Consider the following 17,633-nt stretch of genomic DNA (forward strand, 5'->3'; position numbering starts at 1 on the left):
CTTACAGCACATTCTCACATACAAAAGAATAATATAGTGAGGAGCCTTGGTCATAACATAATACTATCCCATGAGGCATCAGCAAATTATTTAAATGAGAAGGAAACAATGCAGAAGAAAAACAGGAAACGAAAGGAGGAAAAAGGTGAACAAAAGAATCTGGCCTGATGCAAAAACAAGGAAAGAGAGTGAATTGTCAGAAAAAATACAGCAAGAGCTGGAAGGGAAAGGAATAGAAAGGAAAAGGATGTTAACATGCAAAGCAAACAAGACAAATTTTACAAAGAAAAACAATCAGGAAGAAAGAGGTGATGTGATACCTAAAGGAAACAAATACTAGTAAATAATGAAGAAAAATATTTTTTTTTTAAACCTCAGCAGTGGCTTCTTGAATAAGTTAGAATAGAAAGCTAGGAAGATGTCCATAGGAGGAGTAGAATTTCATGCTGAGTGGAATTCCCTCAGGATGATACACCAACTCCTACAATCTTTTATGCTTAAAAACCTGACAGGGATGCTTTTAGATAATACTAGAGATAAGCAAGTTACAAAAAAATTTAGAAGGGGGCACCTGGCTGGCTCAGTCCGTGGAACATGTGACTCTTAATCTCAGGGTTGTGAGTTTAAGCCCCATGTTGGGTTTAGAGATTACTTGAAAATAAAATCTCATGAAAGGCACCTTGGTGGCTCAGTCTGTTGGGCATCCAACATCAGCTCAGGTCATGATCTCACAGTCTATGAGTTCAGGCCCTGCGTGGGACTCTGTGCTGACACCTCAGTGTCCAGAACCTACTTTGAATTCTATCTCCCTCTCTCTCTGCCCCTCCCCTGCTCATGCTCTGTCTCTCTCTTCCTCTCTTTCAAAAATAAACATTAAAAATTTTTTTAATAAAGTATTTTTTTAAAATTATAGCAGAAAAAGGACAGTTTGACTTTAGTGCTCTCAATGGTTGAGCAAATTATCTGAACTATGTTCTCTTTCCTCGTTTATACAGCTCTACTTCTACAATTTGATAGTGGCAACAATTTATCCTACACTTGAAGGCTTTCAAAACACTTTTGCCTCCACTACCTTATTTACTTCTCAAAAATCCCCTCAGGAAATTATTGTTACCACCAATACGTGGGCAGGGAAATTTGAGACCCAAAGATGCTAGGTGGCTGGGCTAGCTGGCAAGTAGCAGGGCTGAGACTCACTGTGGATCTCCTGAATCCAACCCCAGGCTCTTCCTTGGATTGCACTGGGATTCTAATGGCTGAAGCGGGGGACACCGGAATGGTGATGGAGCCGGGCAGGGGAGAACTACTTACTGCAAAGCAAGTAATTTGTCACACATACCTTGGTAGTTAAAGAAACCTCTGGATTTCTTCTCATTGTTGGATGGAATGACGGTTCCAATAAAGAAGTTTGCAATAGCAATGAGAAGAATGACCAGAAGTATCACTTGAGCCTGGAATGACAAAGTTAAAGGAGGCCAACTTAGATTCATTTAACAACTTTTTACATAATTATAAAAGTAATGTCCACTGAGGAAAGACTGGTTATTCTGATTAACACAATAGGCAATAGTGTATCCTTGTAGGAAACACTACATCTGACCTGGGTGTAGCTGTTACATTTTCAATGGGCACATGTGCTTGGGCACTTGAAGGTGCCATTTCAAAAATATTCCAAGTAGGGGAGCCTGGGTGACTCAGTCAGTTAAGGGTCCAACTTCATCTCAGGTCATGATCTCATGGTTTGTGGGTTGGAGCCCCACATCGGGCTCTTTGCTGACAGCTCAGAGCCTGGAGCCTGTTTCAGATTCTGTGTCTCCCTCTCTCTCTGACCCTCCCCTGCTCACGCTCGCACGCTCTCTCTCTCTCTCTCTCTCTCTCTCTCTCTCTCTCCCTCTCAGAAATAAATAAAAAGCCATTAAAAATTTTAAAAGATATATTCCAAGGACTAGGTGGGTAACTTAACTGCAGTGTCCTCAGGAATATATATGGAGCCCAAAGTTTTATCACTGATAGAGTTTGTTTCTTTTCTAGACAGAATGCCTATGGATTCTTTCTTCCCTTTCCCAGTGCTAAATGCAACAGGAGTGTGAGAACATAATGATTCATGGAGTTCCGTGATGCCTCATGCATCTGATGCTGGGTCACGTTGTCCAATCAAAGCGTCTTTCTTTATCCTCCCCCTCCCCCTTCTGACATTTCAAGAGTCTTTCGCTTGGCATTCCCATATGCTGTTTCCTCTGCAGGAACTTTTTGTATAACTACTCCCTTCTTCTCATCCGTTAAGTCTTAGTTACCCCTTCAGATAGGACTTTCTTGACCACTGAATCTAAATAATAACAAGTAACATTTGCTGAGGGCGTACAATACAGAGACAGATTTAATTTTACCCGTATTCTTTCAGATAGATAATACCACCAATAACTGTATGAACAGGTAATCTTATTATCATCATTTTAAAGATAAAGAAACTGAGGCATAGAGAAGTTAGACAACTTTCTAAAGGTCACACAGATGTAAACCAAATTCAAATCCAGGTGCTCTGACAACAGAGCTAGAGCTTTAAATCTACCCTCTACTGCTGTGAAACTACATTGCCTCCCTCAGGGAATAAAATCATTGTAAGCAGATTCCCCTTATTTTCTATCTCAGTGCCCTGTTTAGTTCCTTTATAGCACTTTCACAACTTACCTGTCTATATTTACTCATTTATCTACTTGATCATTACTTCTATCCCCACAGACCGTATGCTCAGCTAGGGCCAGGACTGTGCCTGTTTCAGTCACAGCAGAACAACCCAGCCTAGCACAACGCCCAGCACTAATAAGCCCAGCACATAATAGGCACTCAATTTTTGTTTGATGTGTGAATGCATAATCTGCAAATAAGTGCCATATGGGAATGTTTCCCCTTGCCTTATGTAGGTGGGCAAGTTTGGCCACCTTTCTGTCTCTGGTAATCTCCTGAGGTCTAAGTACTGCATTTCCAGGCACTTACGACCGGTTGCAATTATACCAGTCACTGTAGAGAATTATAAATCAGGTAAAATACATGTTCGTGTCATTCAGAAATTTACTAATTGTATTACTACTAGCTAAATACAGATATTCTCCAGTTCCAGGGCCTATGATGCCCTCAAATATGCTCTTGTACTACTGTGTCTCTGAGAACGAGAGTTTCTGCCTCTATTACCCTCTCCTATCCCACCTGCCATTTCCTTTGGGCTTCAGTACCACAGTCAGCTTGAAATACCAGATGGGATACTAGGGGTGTGACTAGAAGACACAGGTTTCCAGCATGTACCATTACTATGACCACAAGGGGTCTGTGTGTGAAAATGGCAGCATATTAGTGTCTATGCCACATGACGACAGCATCAAGAAGGACAAAGTGCAGGCCCAATCATGTGATACATGAGCTGTGAGTTGTGACGGCCTGGACCTCGTGCTCTGAGGACATGGTGCTCTTTCCAGTGCTAACCCGCAGCTTTGGTCATAGCAAGTACTAATAGCAATTCTTTTTGAATATGGGGTTTGTTCTATTCCTGCAATTTGGTCAAGACCTGAGCAGCAGTGGTTGATAATACCATTTTGAGAAAATCACCTTTGCTTCCCATTCCATTCCAGCTACTGAAATTCCTAAAAGAATCACCACTGTGATGGAGCCTATTATCCGGATGTCATTGGTTGGATCCACCATCATTGAATTGCTCTCCTGGAACAACAACAAAAATCACTAAAATGGTTAGAGAAGGAGCCTTTTTGGCCTGTATGTCTTATTATAGAAGAGCTACCGTGCACTCATGTCTGGAGCCATATAGGATAATAGAAAAATGAAGTGTTCCTAAATCTGAGATTAGCATTATTTTGTCCTATAATAAGAGGCCACTGGTAGCCAAGTTTGGAAATTCTAGATGCTCATTCTAGTCACAGCTTTTAAAGCTATTGCAGCACTAAGATAAGTATGTGCACATATGAATATAATGTTTTCTTTCAGAAGAATGACTAGTTATTTTTGTGTATCGGGGGAATCTCAGAGAAATAAAAATGAGTGGTTTCCAACGTGAATATTGGAACATAGTTTCATTCAATCAACTAACAAACTACAGAAACTGGATAATGCATATCTTGAAGATTACATACCTTATGAACTATATAATTCACTCATTTATTCATTTAATTTTCAAATAAAAGTCCTGTTAGTAACTGAATTCAGTGAATGCTATTACTTCCATAAAAAGAGGACTAGAAGTAAGTTCACATACCAGCTAATTAACATGCTCATGTACATACCATCTAGATGGAGCACCTAAACTAGAAAATGCTTAGTTTTCTGCAGTGAGTTGTTCAAATGTTTGAACTTTCTTTTCCTTTTGGAAATCTATAACCATAATAGTAATATTGCTACTGATAAATGCTCTTCATTTATCTTTTGTTTCATATTTTACACAGTATTTCATGTACATTATTTCATTTGGTCTGTACTGCGTTTCTCTGAAATACATAGAACAGTATTATTAGCCCATGTGACAGATTTGAGAAACTGGGTTCAGATCAGAGAGGGACTGGCCAATAAATCTGAGAGCCGGGATTCCAAGCCAGTTCTGATGCCAAGCCTAGAGCTCCTTCTTCTATATCTAACTTTCACATCCTACAGCATAAATCTACTTCCTCTCATCTTGCCATAACGATATCCCCTAGTGCTCTGAAAAGGCAAATTGAACCGAATTATCTTACTTGGCTGAAGAGAAGAAAAACTTTTAATTACCTTAAGAAGATCTACCACTGTTTCAGCAAATCCCACCACATACATAGCAACAGCCACTGCATTGGCAAAAGCAAAGATCAAGCCTATAGACCCACCGAACTCGGGCCCTAAGCTTCTGGAAATAAGATAGTAGGCCCCACCTAAAACAAAAAATGAACATGCTTTACTTGGAGGAACTGATAAGGAATTTAGTTTATATGACCAAATAATTTTGAATAGTTTTTATTCTAATGCAAATATTGCAACTTCCTAATAATTGTAAGAATCTTGTATCACTTTGATGAATAATGTAGCCTTTTCTTGTACTCTAAGAACTGTAACAGAATGTAGTAGAACTATCCTTACTAGGTAAATTCTGATTTATTAAAATCTAATTATACACAAATGTTACAAATAAGAATACAGCAAACTTTACCAAAATAAAATGCTTTGACTTTTAAAAAAAAATTCACTGGTGGGTTCAAATCAATAATGTAATCAACATAAAGTTTTATATTTGGAATTTCCAGGAACAGGCAGCCCTAGGCAGAAAATGATGTAGGAGAAGTTTATCATTGTTATTCTAACTTCCTTTCTGGTATAATTTTCTGGCATATATTTGTTGCATAAAAAAAAAAAGTGTATAGGGCTATGTATTATCTATAAATCAGAATTAGTTCTCTATGCTTGTAGCTCAAGAGGCATGGTTATTGCCAAATACCCATATGTATATGGGGTGGCATATGGGAAGAAAGATAGCGAGGGCCTGGAATAATTGCTTCTCCTTTGGACCTTGAATAAGGTAGTTCTATATATGGCCGTGTACCTGTGTGTACATGGAAGCCTGAGCTGGACTATTTAACTTCTAGAGGGTACTGAGAGCAGGTCAAAAAGACGAGATGTGGAGAGGCCTAGATAGCTAGGGGTTATCACATATCATAGTCAATTAATGGCTTACTACAGGGAGCTAGTCTTAGAGGTAGGCAGAATTGGGAGGGGAATGGCACTGAACAAACATACCTCAAAACAAAACGAAACAAAACTATCTTTTACGGGAAAGGAATTTCCTCCACTGTAGTAACTCCTTGGGGTTAAAGGGTCAAAGCACCCTTTAGAAATATAACCAATTAGCTGGGTGGAGCAAATCGCCATTATTTCCTTTGTCCAGATTACATTAGATAAATTAGCCGGCCAGTCACTTAGTCTTGGTCAAAGTGAGAGACGAGCAGGGGAAGCTGTGAGAGCAGGTGTATTTGTGGGAGGGAAGGAGGGGTTCCTTTGAAGGCCCTGGGAAGGGACACCTGGATAAAGTACCCACGCTGAGGTCCCGGAGCCAAACAGAATGGAAGGGGGAAGGCAGGAATTAGAACAGCAATGATAAACCTCACCTTCTTCCATTTTCTGTCTCAGCCTGCATGTTCCTGAATGATTTAAAAGTAACTTTTTGTTATGTTTGTTAGTTTCTATCTTCTTTTTAATGATATCCTCAGGCCTGTTGGCCCCTGGGAGTGTAGTATCGGGGTGAAGTCCAAGGGCTAAGGGGGAAGTGCCAGCCGGGGTACTGACTGCGCCTGGCAGAGAGCCAGCAGGGCTCGTCCAAGGCACAAATCAACCATGAATTTTACTGTAATTATCTCTGCCTTCTTTCTAGACACCTGTCACTCTCTGTAAACATGTTTAACAGGAAACGGGTCAAAGAAAACCTTCTAGAGATCTCTTAATTTCAGCTGAGAGAATTTTGCCTTGATGTTCAAATCTGGGTTAGTTCGTTTTGTTTTCAAGCTTTGGGGACTAATTATTTAGATGCTCGTTTTATTTACTTCCAGCATTAAACTGACTCTGGACATTACTGTGTAACCAATGCCTGGCGTCATAAGTAAATGAATTGGCTTACCTCCTCTTACTACTCCATTTGTGCAAATGGCAGACATAGAAATACCTGTGAGTGACGTCACCACCACACTCAGGCCAATGATGATGACTCCAAGACCTGCAAAATCCCCCAAGAAACGTGTTTGGCTCCAGTACTTTCGGAGGCTGCAGTCTGAACCTTGGCACAGAAGGGACAGTCTCCCCACGAAAAACCTGAAATGTTCTAAAGACCCCATTCCATGAAGGTCTAGGAAGCACCTGAAATGTACTAAACTTTAAATTGAAGCCACGTCCAGGAATCATTTCCCGAGAGACACCGGCCAGAGGTATGCAGCCTAGCCTGAAAGAGAAAACCTTCACCCACAGAATTCTGAGCATCTGGAAACCATGAGCTGCAATGTACCAGAGAGATCTGTTAGAGACAATCCCATCACTGAGCAGCATGGACGAGGACTGCACTCACAGTACCTTATGTTTCCTTCTGCATCCAGCTCACTTAGATAGTCCACCAGGCATCAGGGGCATTGGGCTACTTGCTTGTTCCAGTCAAAAAGGAGTATATAAAAATTTTGCCTACCCGTAGCAAGTGATGAGGGCATTAGATATCTTAGAAATGTTACCTCCACGAACAAACCCGTTAGTTGCTATTGCAGAAGTTGACAACCCAGTAATAGAAGTTACCATGGTGGAAAGAAGAATTATGAGAACTCCAAGACCTGTTAGCAACGAAAGATAGAAGATATTACATTTTACTTTCCTGACTTGGATTCCCTGTTGCTGCAAACTATACACTGCCTTGAATTTAAGTTTTCACGTCCACGCCTGGGCCCCAGTGGAGTTCCTTTGTGCTCAGGAGAACCTGGTTGGCCTGGCATAAAGATCAAGTCGGAGGCCTGCTCATTACGATGAAGGATGGTTTCCAAAAGTAAACACAATCTAAAATGCGGCCCTGGAAAGGAAAAGTTGACTTCTGCTGGTGTCCTGGGAGAGAAACTACCCTGGCTGTGAAAAGAGAAAACATAACATTTGACCTTCTCTCTTCCTTGAGAGGAACCTGAATGAGAAAGTTGGGGGTTTGACAAAGGCTAAATCCTTCCTCATTTTTCTCGCATCTCTCTTGCCTGGAGGGGAAAAAAAAAAAAAAAAAAAGAAAGCCAACATGGATTACCTTTGAAAACACTCCAGAAAGGTCAATGGTGAACTATCTGAGCCTGAGTTGCTTTTACCTTACAAATGATCGTGCGGGTCACAAGTTTAATTACCTCCTCTGACATATCCATTTGTGGCAATAGCAGAGGTGGATAAACCAGTGATACCAGTCACTGTCACGGCTAAGCCGATGATAATCACACCAAGACCTCAGTTGAGAGAGGAAAAATAAAGGCAATTAAACAGTGCAACAATCCATTAGATCGTTTACATAAAAGCCAGCAAATCTAGGGTAATCAACAAAGGACCGCATCTGAATTAACAAATTGGCCTGGAAATCACCAGAGCAAATGCTTAGCTTGGAAGTTTTCTGCCTGTAGTAGAAACAGAGCCTAGGAACCGAAGAACTAAGATGTGCAGTGAGAATTGCCCACGAATGAACAACAATGGCTGGCCAAAATTTAGTGTGAAGCCCACTTTTTGTGCAGTTCTAGACACCTATAAACATAATAATTGGTCAGTATGATTCCAAGCTGCCTTTAAAACTGGAGAGTAAATATTCACCCTTCCAGATAACTATCTTTTTATGTACGTTTGGTTGTGTAGGAGTGGAAAATTACAGGCAATGTAACAAATTGTTTATCTGGCAGATAAGTAAAGTGGAAAGAGTCAAATTGAAGTACATTCACTTATTGGCTTTGTGACCTCTGGTAAGTTACTTATTTTCTGAGCCAAAAATGGTTGATGAGAGTCAAAAGAATACATGTGCAAAGTGGCTAGCATAGCACATAGAACACAGTACACAATCAGTAGCACTACTTTTTGATTGTGTCCACCATAGTTATAATAGCTGTTGCTTACTGAAAGCCCACTATATATTCAACCATGGGTCAAGTAGCATGAGAAATGCAAGGAACAAATAAAATGAATTGAAAAATGCTGCCCTGAAGGATCTTATGGTGCAGAAGGTCAATGATTATAAGAGGGAGAGAGTGATAAACCAGAATCCAGAGAAAGGCAAGGCTGCTTTCAGCTTCAGGAAGCACACAGTCAAGAGGATATTGAAGGGTAGCAGAATATGCCATCCCCAAATGTACCACTTTCCCATAAAGAATATTTTGAGCTAAAGGTGATAGGAAAAAAAGTAGCTACCTCCCCCTATTTGCCTGAAACCAAGACATAAATTTCTAAAGGTGTCTCTACTTTCCTCTAGACAAAGAAGGACAGAAGCTAATCATCACAGATAATTTTAGACCCTTAACAACTGGAGTAGCACCAGAAAACCCTACATAACATCCTTGACTTAATTTCCATTAGTTCCCTCGTGTATCTGCCTTCCCAGTATGCCACCCTAGAAACTCAGTCCTTTTCCTTTGTCTTGTCACTTCTCTAAGAATATATTGTCCTTCTGTTAAGATGCTGTGTAAGCCAGGGGCGCTCGGGTGGCTCAGTCGGTTGAGCATTCAACTTCAGTTCAGGTCTTGATCTCACAGTTTGTGAGTTTGAACTCCTCGTCAGGCTCTGTGCTGACAGCTCAGGGCCTGGAGCCTGCTTCTGATTCTGTGTTTCCCTCTCTCGATGCCCCTCCCCCACTCACGCTCTGTCTCTTTCTCTCAAAAATAAATAAACATTAAAAAAGTTTTTTTTTTTTTAAAGATGCTACATAGGCCCAAGTTCTAACTACTCCGTTGAGTTACTCATTGCTGAGTCTTCTCACATGGACAGATGATGCACGTGTTAATAAATTTCTGATTGTTTTCCTCTTGCCACTGTTAAGAAAGAAGTTTAGGGTCACAGGCACCGAAATCACCCTGGCTCTAGCGAGAATGCTCTTGCCGACATACGCTCCCCTACATAAAACGGACGCTTCATAATTGCTGTTGGCAAGTGCTCTTGTTCCAGGGATAATTAGAACAGTAGTCATCTGAGAGAGGCTGTGATCTCTCTGGCCATGACCTGGGAAAAGCGGAAGTGGAAAGAAATGAAGGACAGAAAATGAAGACAGAAATGGAAACAAGGTATTGGAGGTTGCCTTTCTTGATGCTCCCAGCTGTATCCTGGCTCTAAACGAAGTCTCTAGGCTATTTTACAGTTTGAAGTACAGTAGGAGAAGGCTAACTATAGGCATGAGCTACAAACGTGGACCATATTGCTTTAGCCCCTACAGACTCTTAAAGTTTGGAATTGCAAGAAATAGGTGCACTAAATTCTTTGAATCTATTACGGGGTCCTTTGGTACATGTTACCTCTACATCACCATGTGGCCTCAGTTCTTTACACCCCTACAAGTAATTTCTTCTCATCTTCTGCACACTATTTTGCTTTTGATTTTGTTTTGAAGACATTTGATATCAAATGTTTAGCTGACCCCAGCAACTGTACAAAACTAAAGAGTTTGCATTTCAGGACATTAAACCTACTTCGACTATTATTTTCCCTTTGCTTCTATTTTCCCACCAATTCTTATTTTTTCTTTTGCACTGTATACATTCCTGTAAACCATTTGAAACCCTGCAACAAAGTTTCCTACATTTAAACGGCAAGATATTTACTTTTCTTTCACAATCAAACGAAAAATCCCAGGGTTAAAAGGCAGGTTACAGAACATTCAGTTCGTAGTTTTCTCAAAGTACAATCCCTGAGCCACCTACTTCAGGAAATACCTGAAGTGTTTATTAAAAATGCCCAGACCTACTGAGTTCGAATCTTTTCAAAGTGAATCCCAGGATTCTGTGGTTTTGGAAACTAACTTCCCAGGTAATTCCTATGGGAATTACCTTCAGACCCCACAGTCTGAAGACTATTGCACTCCCTTAGCCTATCTCAAGTTATGTCTGCCTAGACAGCAAGGTTATTTAGCTTTATCTTCAAAGAATTGATTGGGAACCAATTAATTCAGGTCCTTAATTTTCAGATGACAAAATGAAACTCACGGAGTATATGTGACTTGCTTCAGGTCATACCTATTTCATTCCCTTATTCCAAATGCCTAACGTTTCAGTTTATTAGAAACATCTTGCCACAGCCAAAGTCTCCTAGACAGAGAAGAACAATTTTATGGCATTTTTGGCTTTGTCTGCCATTTGCTTTTGGGGAAAAGATAGCCAAAAACTCATGGCCCTAGAATGGTTACCCAAGGGCTGTAGCCACTGTCACTCCTGGCTCCAGCTGCTTCCTGGCTTTGTTCCCAAGGTCTCCTCTTGAAAGGATCTTCCCCAAACTATCCCAAATCAAGGAGAAACTACTTGTATTTGCTCCTTTTCCTACTCAATAAAGGGAATCCAAATGGGACCCAGAAGGTGACTTAATCAACTCATTTAGCTTTAAGCTCACAACAAAGGCCAGTAAAACTGAGTAAGGGTGGTAATAAGTTTCTATGACTCACTGAAGTCTACTTCCTGAGAACTAAAACAACAACAAACAAACCTCCATTCAAAGGAAAACCCACTAGACACCCATTTAAAGTAGGAGATGACTACTTAAAGGAAAGGTCCTTATTAAAACAATAGTGATGTCTGAAAGTCTAATACACTGGTGAGCAGAAGATAGGATTCTTCATGTCTTACAATTTTGCAGTAAACATGAAACTGGATTGACTATAAAGAGTAATGTAAGATCTGATTAAGGTTCAGGTTATCGCTGAGCACATGGATGTTAAATAAGTTGCATTAGAAAGAATTACTCTTGCCCTGGGCTACGCTCACACCTCCAAACAAAGTAATGCTGCCTGATGATCTCAATAAGTTACTAAACTGCCCTTAAAAAACTAATTTTGCATGAAACCCTGGAGCAAACACTTGGCAATATTAAGATGCAGATTTTCCATGGAACAGCATCTACTTATTTTGGACCCTGCGGCTATAAGCATTCATTTGATATGCATCATAAAGCTGGCAAGCGGCCCTTCGTCAGGAACCCAGCAGTTGCCAAACATGAAACATGGAAAAACTATGGAAACTGGTTCCAGTGTTTCAATTTACAGCTCAGCCCTTTCTTTTTTGCGAGTTAGTCTTCTGGTGATGCTCAGTATGTTTTGAGGAGCGAGGGCAATAAATAATGACCAAGTACCTTTGAATGTGAATTGGGACACATTCTGGAGTAGTATCTAAAAGCACATCCGAACTTCCTTGTTCTTGACCCTAATGATTTATAGGTCTTCTCCGAAAGTAGATTTGTAATGCATTTCCCATACAAAGAGTAGAACGTCTTTAATTTTTATCACATTAAATCAGGAACTCTGATAAAATTCTAATAAATTTTTCACATAAATTTTATCTATATACTCTTGATAAAAAGAGATTTGCCACAGGAAATGATATTTTAAGGAAGATATAATCTTTAAAAATATCAAAGGATCACTCAAAATAATCTCAACACCATACATTTTCCATTAGAAAAATTAGTAGTGGTTATATATGTTATCTCAGTCATTTCATCTATCATTTTTAAGCCTCTACCGGGCATATTTTATTAAATTTTGTTTTCTTACCACTGGTACCTGAAAGTAACACAATTATTTTCTTTGGCAAATGTTCAACAATTCAGCATTTCTATTAGTCAGGTCACATTGTTCCCACTTTTCCCACGAGCTGTTTTTGTTGGGGGAAGTTTTGCCAATGAGCATAAGGGGGATGCACAGACGTCAGTATGTCCCAAACTATGAATAGTACTATTTAAGATATATGTCTCTCTAGCTCTGTACACCTAAAACTCTAAGAACAGATAGAAATATTTACTTGAGCATTTATCTGGTTGGTAAGCTGGAAAATTCCAGTCTCCCAGAAGTTAACGCTACACCTTTCCTCTCTGACAAACATAGTCAAAGAGGCAAAGTCAAAGGGCTTGAGTGCAGATTATTTCTGTGACCTCCATCTCACATTCAGCATTAATGGTGAAAACAAGTTGCTTATTGAGTTTATAATTGGCATCGAAAATGATACATGGGGCATGGGGAAACGTGCTTACCAATTCCAGCTTCTCCAACAATCCAGGAGAGGCGAATGAAGAGCATGACACCCCAGATATTCAGCATGCATCTTACCTGTGGGTTGAAGGAGCATGGAAAGGGGTGTGAGAAGTGACAGTGGCGCAAAGCCCAGCCATCTCTGGAACTCTGGCGTCCAGGCTTTGCTCACACTTAGTCCACCAAGACACAGAAGAAACAGATTTCATTTGGAAACATAGGAGCTTTCTCACCAGCACACCTTTCACCCATCCGAACTTCACAACGCCGGCTTCCTCCTCCTCTTCCTTCTTCTCAGCTTCTTCATCTCCAGGCATCCCATCTCCGTTAGCAACCCTGTCAGCTGAACCTGGTGCCACGGCTACGTTCTGCATTTACACAGGTAGCAAAAACACAATATTGGGTCAACAGAAGGCTCTAGAAAACTTTCAAAGGCAAATCAAAAATAGTTGATGTAAAATTTTAGACACACCAAAAGAAGGACACATATTCTAACATGTGTATAAGGTAAGTAATCTTTGGCCTGGGAAATGATGGGTTCATTTGGTGAGTGATTTCAGGCACAGCAAAACTGTAAAGGAGCCTGGGCAGTTCTCTGGGTAGGAAAACTTCCTTAGGGGGAGCAGGTCAGACTTAAGTATGTTTAGAATACAAAATAAACTAACAACAGAAAAAGAAACAAAGGCAACCTGAAAGTCCATCAGAAGTGAACCAGGGTCTTTGAGACACAGTAGGAGGTTAATATCATTGCTGCAGACTACTAGACTTCGTTCTATTCACCCCCCCAGACTTCATTTTATTCACCTAAAATAATGATAACAAAACTTCTCTCAACATGTCACGGTATCTTTAAGAAGATTGAATGAAAGAACACCTAAAAGCATTTTCTTTTGTAAATTTATATATTTGGCTTTTAAAAATTTACTTGAGAGAGAGAGAGAGGGAGAGAGAGAGAGAGAGAGGGAGAGAGAGAGAGTTCACGAACAGGGGAGAGGGACAGAGAGAGAGAAAGAGGTCTCAAGCAGGCTCCATACTCAGCCAGGAGCTCGACGCAGGGATCCATTCCATTGACCCTGGGATCATGACCTGAGCTGAAATCAAGAGTCAGACACTCATCCGTCACTCAGGCACCCCTATAAGCATTTTCTTTAAAAACAAGAAGAGAAGGGCTAAAGTTCTAAAAAGATATAAAGGCACTTTTGGTTACAAAGATGCTATTCCTGTAGAGGAAGTTTCTTTCAGATTCGATATGCCTTTGCCTCAGAACTGCTGGAGATATGCTACCCTTGTAGCATTGTACAAAGGGTAAGGAGCTTTTTAACTGACTACTAGAAAGGTAAGCTGAGTACAAATAAGAAGTCAGTCGTATGAAAAATGTCAAAACTTATTTAGTATGTTTTTTCTATGTTAGTATATGTGATCTAATTTTGAAGAATACCTTCCTTGTCAGTAGGATAGTCTCTGAATTCAGTGGGGGAAGGAAATAGCTCTGTTTCTCTCAAGTGAAAAACAGCTCTAACTTCTCTTTTAGATATGACCTTGAATAATTTCAGATGCACCCATTTATTTCAGTCTATCTGGCACCTACCTGACTGTAATGGTTAGACTATACCCCACTGAGTTCCCCCAGAGCAACCTTTTCCAGTAAGGGGTTGAAACCATTGGGGAGGTCTCTTACATTCAGCATTTAATTACCATTATTAAAGAACAACTTTATCCATGTAAGTGGTCTAAATTAGTTTAAGGCTAGAATGATGTGTTACCCTATTATTAGCTGACACGTCTCAGACTAGGGCAGTTTTTTCCCCTCTAAAATAAGACCGGCATGAAATACATATTCAGTGTTTACTATAAGGACTTGATTTGAGGGCAATCAAAGTTTTCGTCCTTGCCATGTTTAAGAGTTATAGCGTCTTTGGGCTTTGGTGTATCATTAGCACACCCACTATAAACTGACTCTAGTTTGGGCTGTTTGCTCCAAGAGACTTTGACTTCTTGTCTCCATGTTCTTCTGCTTCTCCATGTCAATAAGAATTTCATGTCAACTTTGTCCTCCCACAAGATTTTTTTCATGAAACTAGTGGGACCCTTGGGTAACCGATGCAATCAATGTGGTAAGTCATTGTGTATTAACTGGAGGATGTGGGTTACTTCTCCTCGATGCCGTCAAAGAGCCCACCATACAGCAGGTCATCAATAAACATTACTGAATCCATAAAGTGGACTTGAAGGCCACCTGATCTCTACCACTTAAGAGAAGATGGCCTAGTTTCTTATCCACTCTTGCCTCCTATTTCTTTTCTCTTCCATCCCTATTGAGTATTCCGTTTTTCATTGTTTCCTCTGTGTGACTGACATTAAAGAAGGGAGAGGAAGAGAATGAATCTTGTCAGATCATCTTACTATCTTCCGATAGCATTGTGTGTGTGCGGTAAAATTTAATGACAAAGGAAGCTAAAATTAATCGTTAAAATTTAGTTTTGAATTACCTGAGAAATATCTTAATCTTAAGCACCCTCTGCCCCTACTTGCAAAGATAATTTAAAGCTGACATAAGTTCATATTAAAGTAAAATATGGATAAACAAAGTCCACAGAAATTGAGGCTGAACTGGCAGGGCAGAAACTGGTTATCTATACCAGGTAGAAATGCAAGTCATGTATGTAACCCAAAAATTTCTAGTAGCTCATTTTCAAAAAAAAAATTTTTAATGTTTCTATTTATTTCTAGGAGAGAGAGAGAGAGCGAGCCTGAGCAGGGGAGGGTCAGAGAGAGAGGGAGTGACAGACTCTGAAGCAGGCTCCAGGCTCTGAGCTGGCAGTCAGCACAGAGCCCGACGCGGGGCTCGAACCCACGAACCGCGAGATCATGACCTAAGCGAAAGTCAGACGCTTAACCGACTAAGCCACCCAGGCGCCCCTCTAGTAGCTCATTTTTAAAACGTGGAAGGAAATTAGTGAAATAACTTGGATTCAGATCTGAACCCTTAAATTTCAAAAATATACTTAACTTTTGTATAATATCATATTTCTAATCTTTGCAATGTAACTCATCAAAATATAGTGGCAACCTACCTTGTAGGAGAAGCCTGAATCACGGGATGCTTTAATATGTTTTACTTAATAGATCTATATCAAATATTATCATTTCAACATATAATCTATATAAACATGGTGAGGAGGCATTTTACATTCTTTTTTTTCACACTATGTTTTTGAAATCTGGTGTGCAGTTTACACGGATAGCACAGCTCAGTTTGCACTAGCACTTGAATCGCCACACGTGGCTGGGGCTATCATATTGGAGCACACATGTCTATACGCTGCAGTCAATTACAGATGGATGGAACATTTGAGGTTTTTCTCCAGGCAGTTAAAAATCCTATTTTTTCTCTGAACGGATTCTGCACTCATAAGGCATCTGCGTGGTTCAAGCGTAACTTTAACTTTCCGTAACTAGAAAATCAGTGAGAGTAGAGAATTGAGGAATGTGATAAAATGCCCATGAATGGGGAAGAGATTATTTGGTTAAGAAATTCATTTATTTTACTTGTTTTGAGAAAAACTTTTAAAATTGACAATATTCTAGTTAATCAAGATCTCATGGCCAGAACAACAGCAGCTACTCATTCAGGGAGAAGGCAATTTCCTTTTCCTCGCTTAATTGGGGATCCCATGAGACAGAGCCCGAGTCACTTGCTTTTTAAAGGCAATCTTGGGAATAAAACCTATGTTTTCTGATCAAACCTGAACTGAGGGTTTGGTCCAGGAAATTGCTTTGCTCCCAGCTGAACTCCAATGGTAACTGTGACCCTTACATCTGGATTAATGAGAATACCAATGACTGTAAAAAAAAAAAAAAAAAATCTTACAAAATAGGCAAAAGGATGAATAAGATACTTAAAATTTCCCCTTATATGGACATATCTATCTGATGGATGCCCTCCTGGGCACAGTTTAACAGTTCTTCAATTTATCACAAGGACATCATACTTTGAAGCAAAAGGAATATTCTATGAGGGCATGTCAGGGAAATCATCATATATGGAAGTTAGTAGGAAATAATTTTCTAAAGCTATTCAAAAATAGAGTCAATATAGGGCTTTCGACTCTTTCTTACGTGAATATGTTCAACCTGCTAGAGCTTCCACGTTTTTAACATATTTATGCCATAGAGAGGAAAAAAAAAACCCTTTAAATGTATATTTCTTGCTTTGACTATAAAGGCCTGATACTACATTTATAAGTACAGAATCCATTTCCATTGCTTACTCCCTTACAGGAGCTAAAAACTCACTGCACCATACAAACTAGGAGGCTTGGAATCTAGTTTCAGCTATGCAATTAATTCAGGGTGTGTCCTCCAGCAAGTGACTCAACCTTTCCTGGATGGTGTCAAGGAGGGTAGATCCAATGAGTTTTCTGAAAATCTTACTTTGAAGTAATTTACTCGAAGGCAAAATCATTTTTCTATGTTTGTCATCTTCCTCTTCTAACATGGCAAAGTAAAACTTGGTTTCACTCTTCGATAATTGCCTCTTTTGTGAGCCTATACAGCAATTACAAAGTCAACTTATCATCAAAGTACTAAAAAGACTTTGGGTCAAGGGTTGTGGGCACTTGATGGCTGTGAGCTATAACCAGTGGCTGGCTGACTCCTGGCTGGTGCATTTTCTTGGGACCAAAGCCTGAAAGACTGCAAGTTTTATGATTGTTGCCTGAAACCAGTTTTTCCCTTCATACCTTGAATTAATTTGTTCATTCACACTCCATTACCATAAATGATGACCCACCACCTTTTGTAAATGCATTTTAAACTGCATAGCTTTAGGGAATGATTATTTACCAAAAGTTTTACCTGTGCATTAAGTATTCAGAGAGGGTAAAATAAAGTGCATGGGGGGGGG

The 17,633-nt window shown here is 39.9% G+C and overlaps 1 protein-coding gene across 3 annotated transcripts in view; it reads right to left on the reverse strand.

Moving 5' to 3' along the window:
* SLC12A1 (solute carrier family 12 member 1) overlaps positions 1-17,633 on the reverse strand; it is a 98,754-nt gene that overhangs the window by 72,258 nt on the left and 8,863 nt on the right. Inside the window, exons 2-7 of one of the 3 annotated variants that reach the window (XM_077764326.1) lie at positions 12,961-13,095; positions 12,730-12,805; positions 6,638-6,733; positions 4,765-4,904; positions 3,601-3,711; positions 1,340-1,451 (exon numbers count right to left, since the gene is read on the reverse strand). In XM_077764326.1, the coding sequence (XP_077620452.1) occupies positions 1,340-1,451; positions 3,601-3,711; positions 4,765-4,904; positions 6,638-6,733; positions 12,730-12,805; positions 12,961-13,095 (670 nt within the window). Of the gene's footprint in view, positions 1-1,339; positions 1,452-3,600; positions 3,712-4,764; positions 4,905-6,637; positions 6,734-7,235; positions 7,332-7,877; positions 7,974-12,729; positions 12,806-12,960; positions 13,096-17,633 lie in introns of all 3 variants that reach the window. The other 2 variants (XM_077764325.1, XM_077764327.1) reach the window with 2 other exon arrangements.

Source organism: Crocuta crocuta, unplaced genomic scaffold (genome assembly GCF_008692635.1).
Source record: "Crocuta crocuta isolate KB4526 unplaced genomic scaffold, BGI_CrCroc_1.0 scaffold102, whole genome shotgun sequence".
NCBI lineage: Eukaryota > Metazoa > Chordata > Mammalia > Carnivora > Hyaenidae > Crocuta > Crocuta crocuta.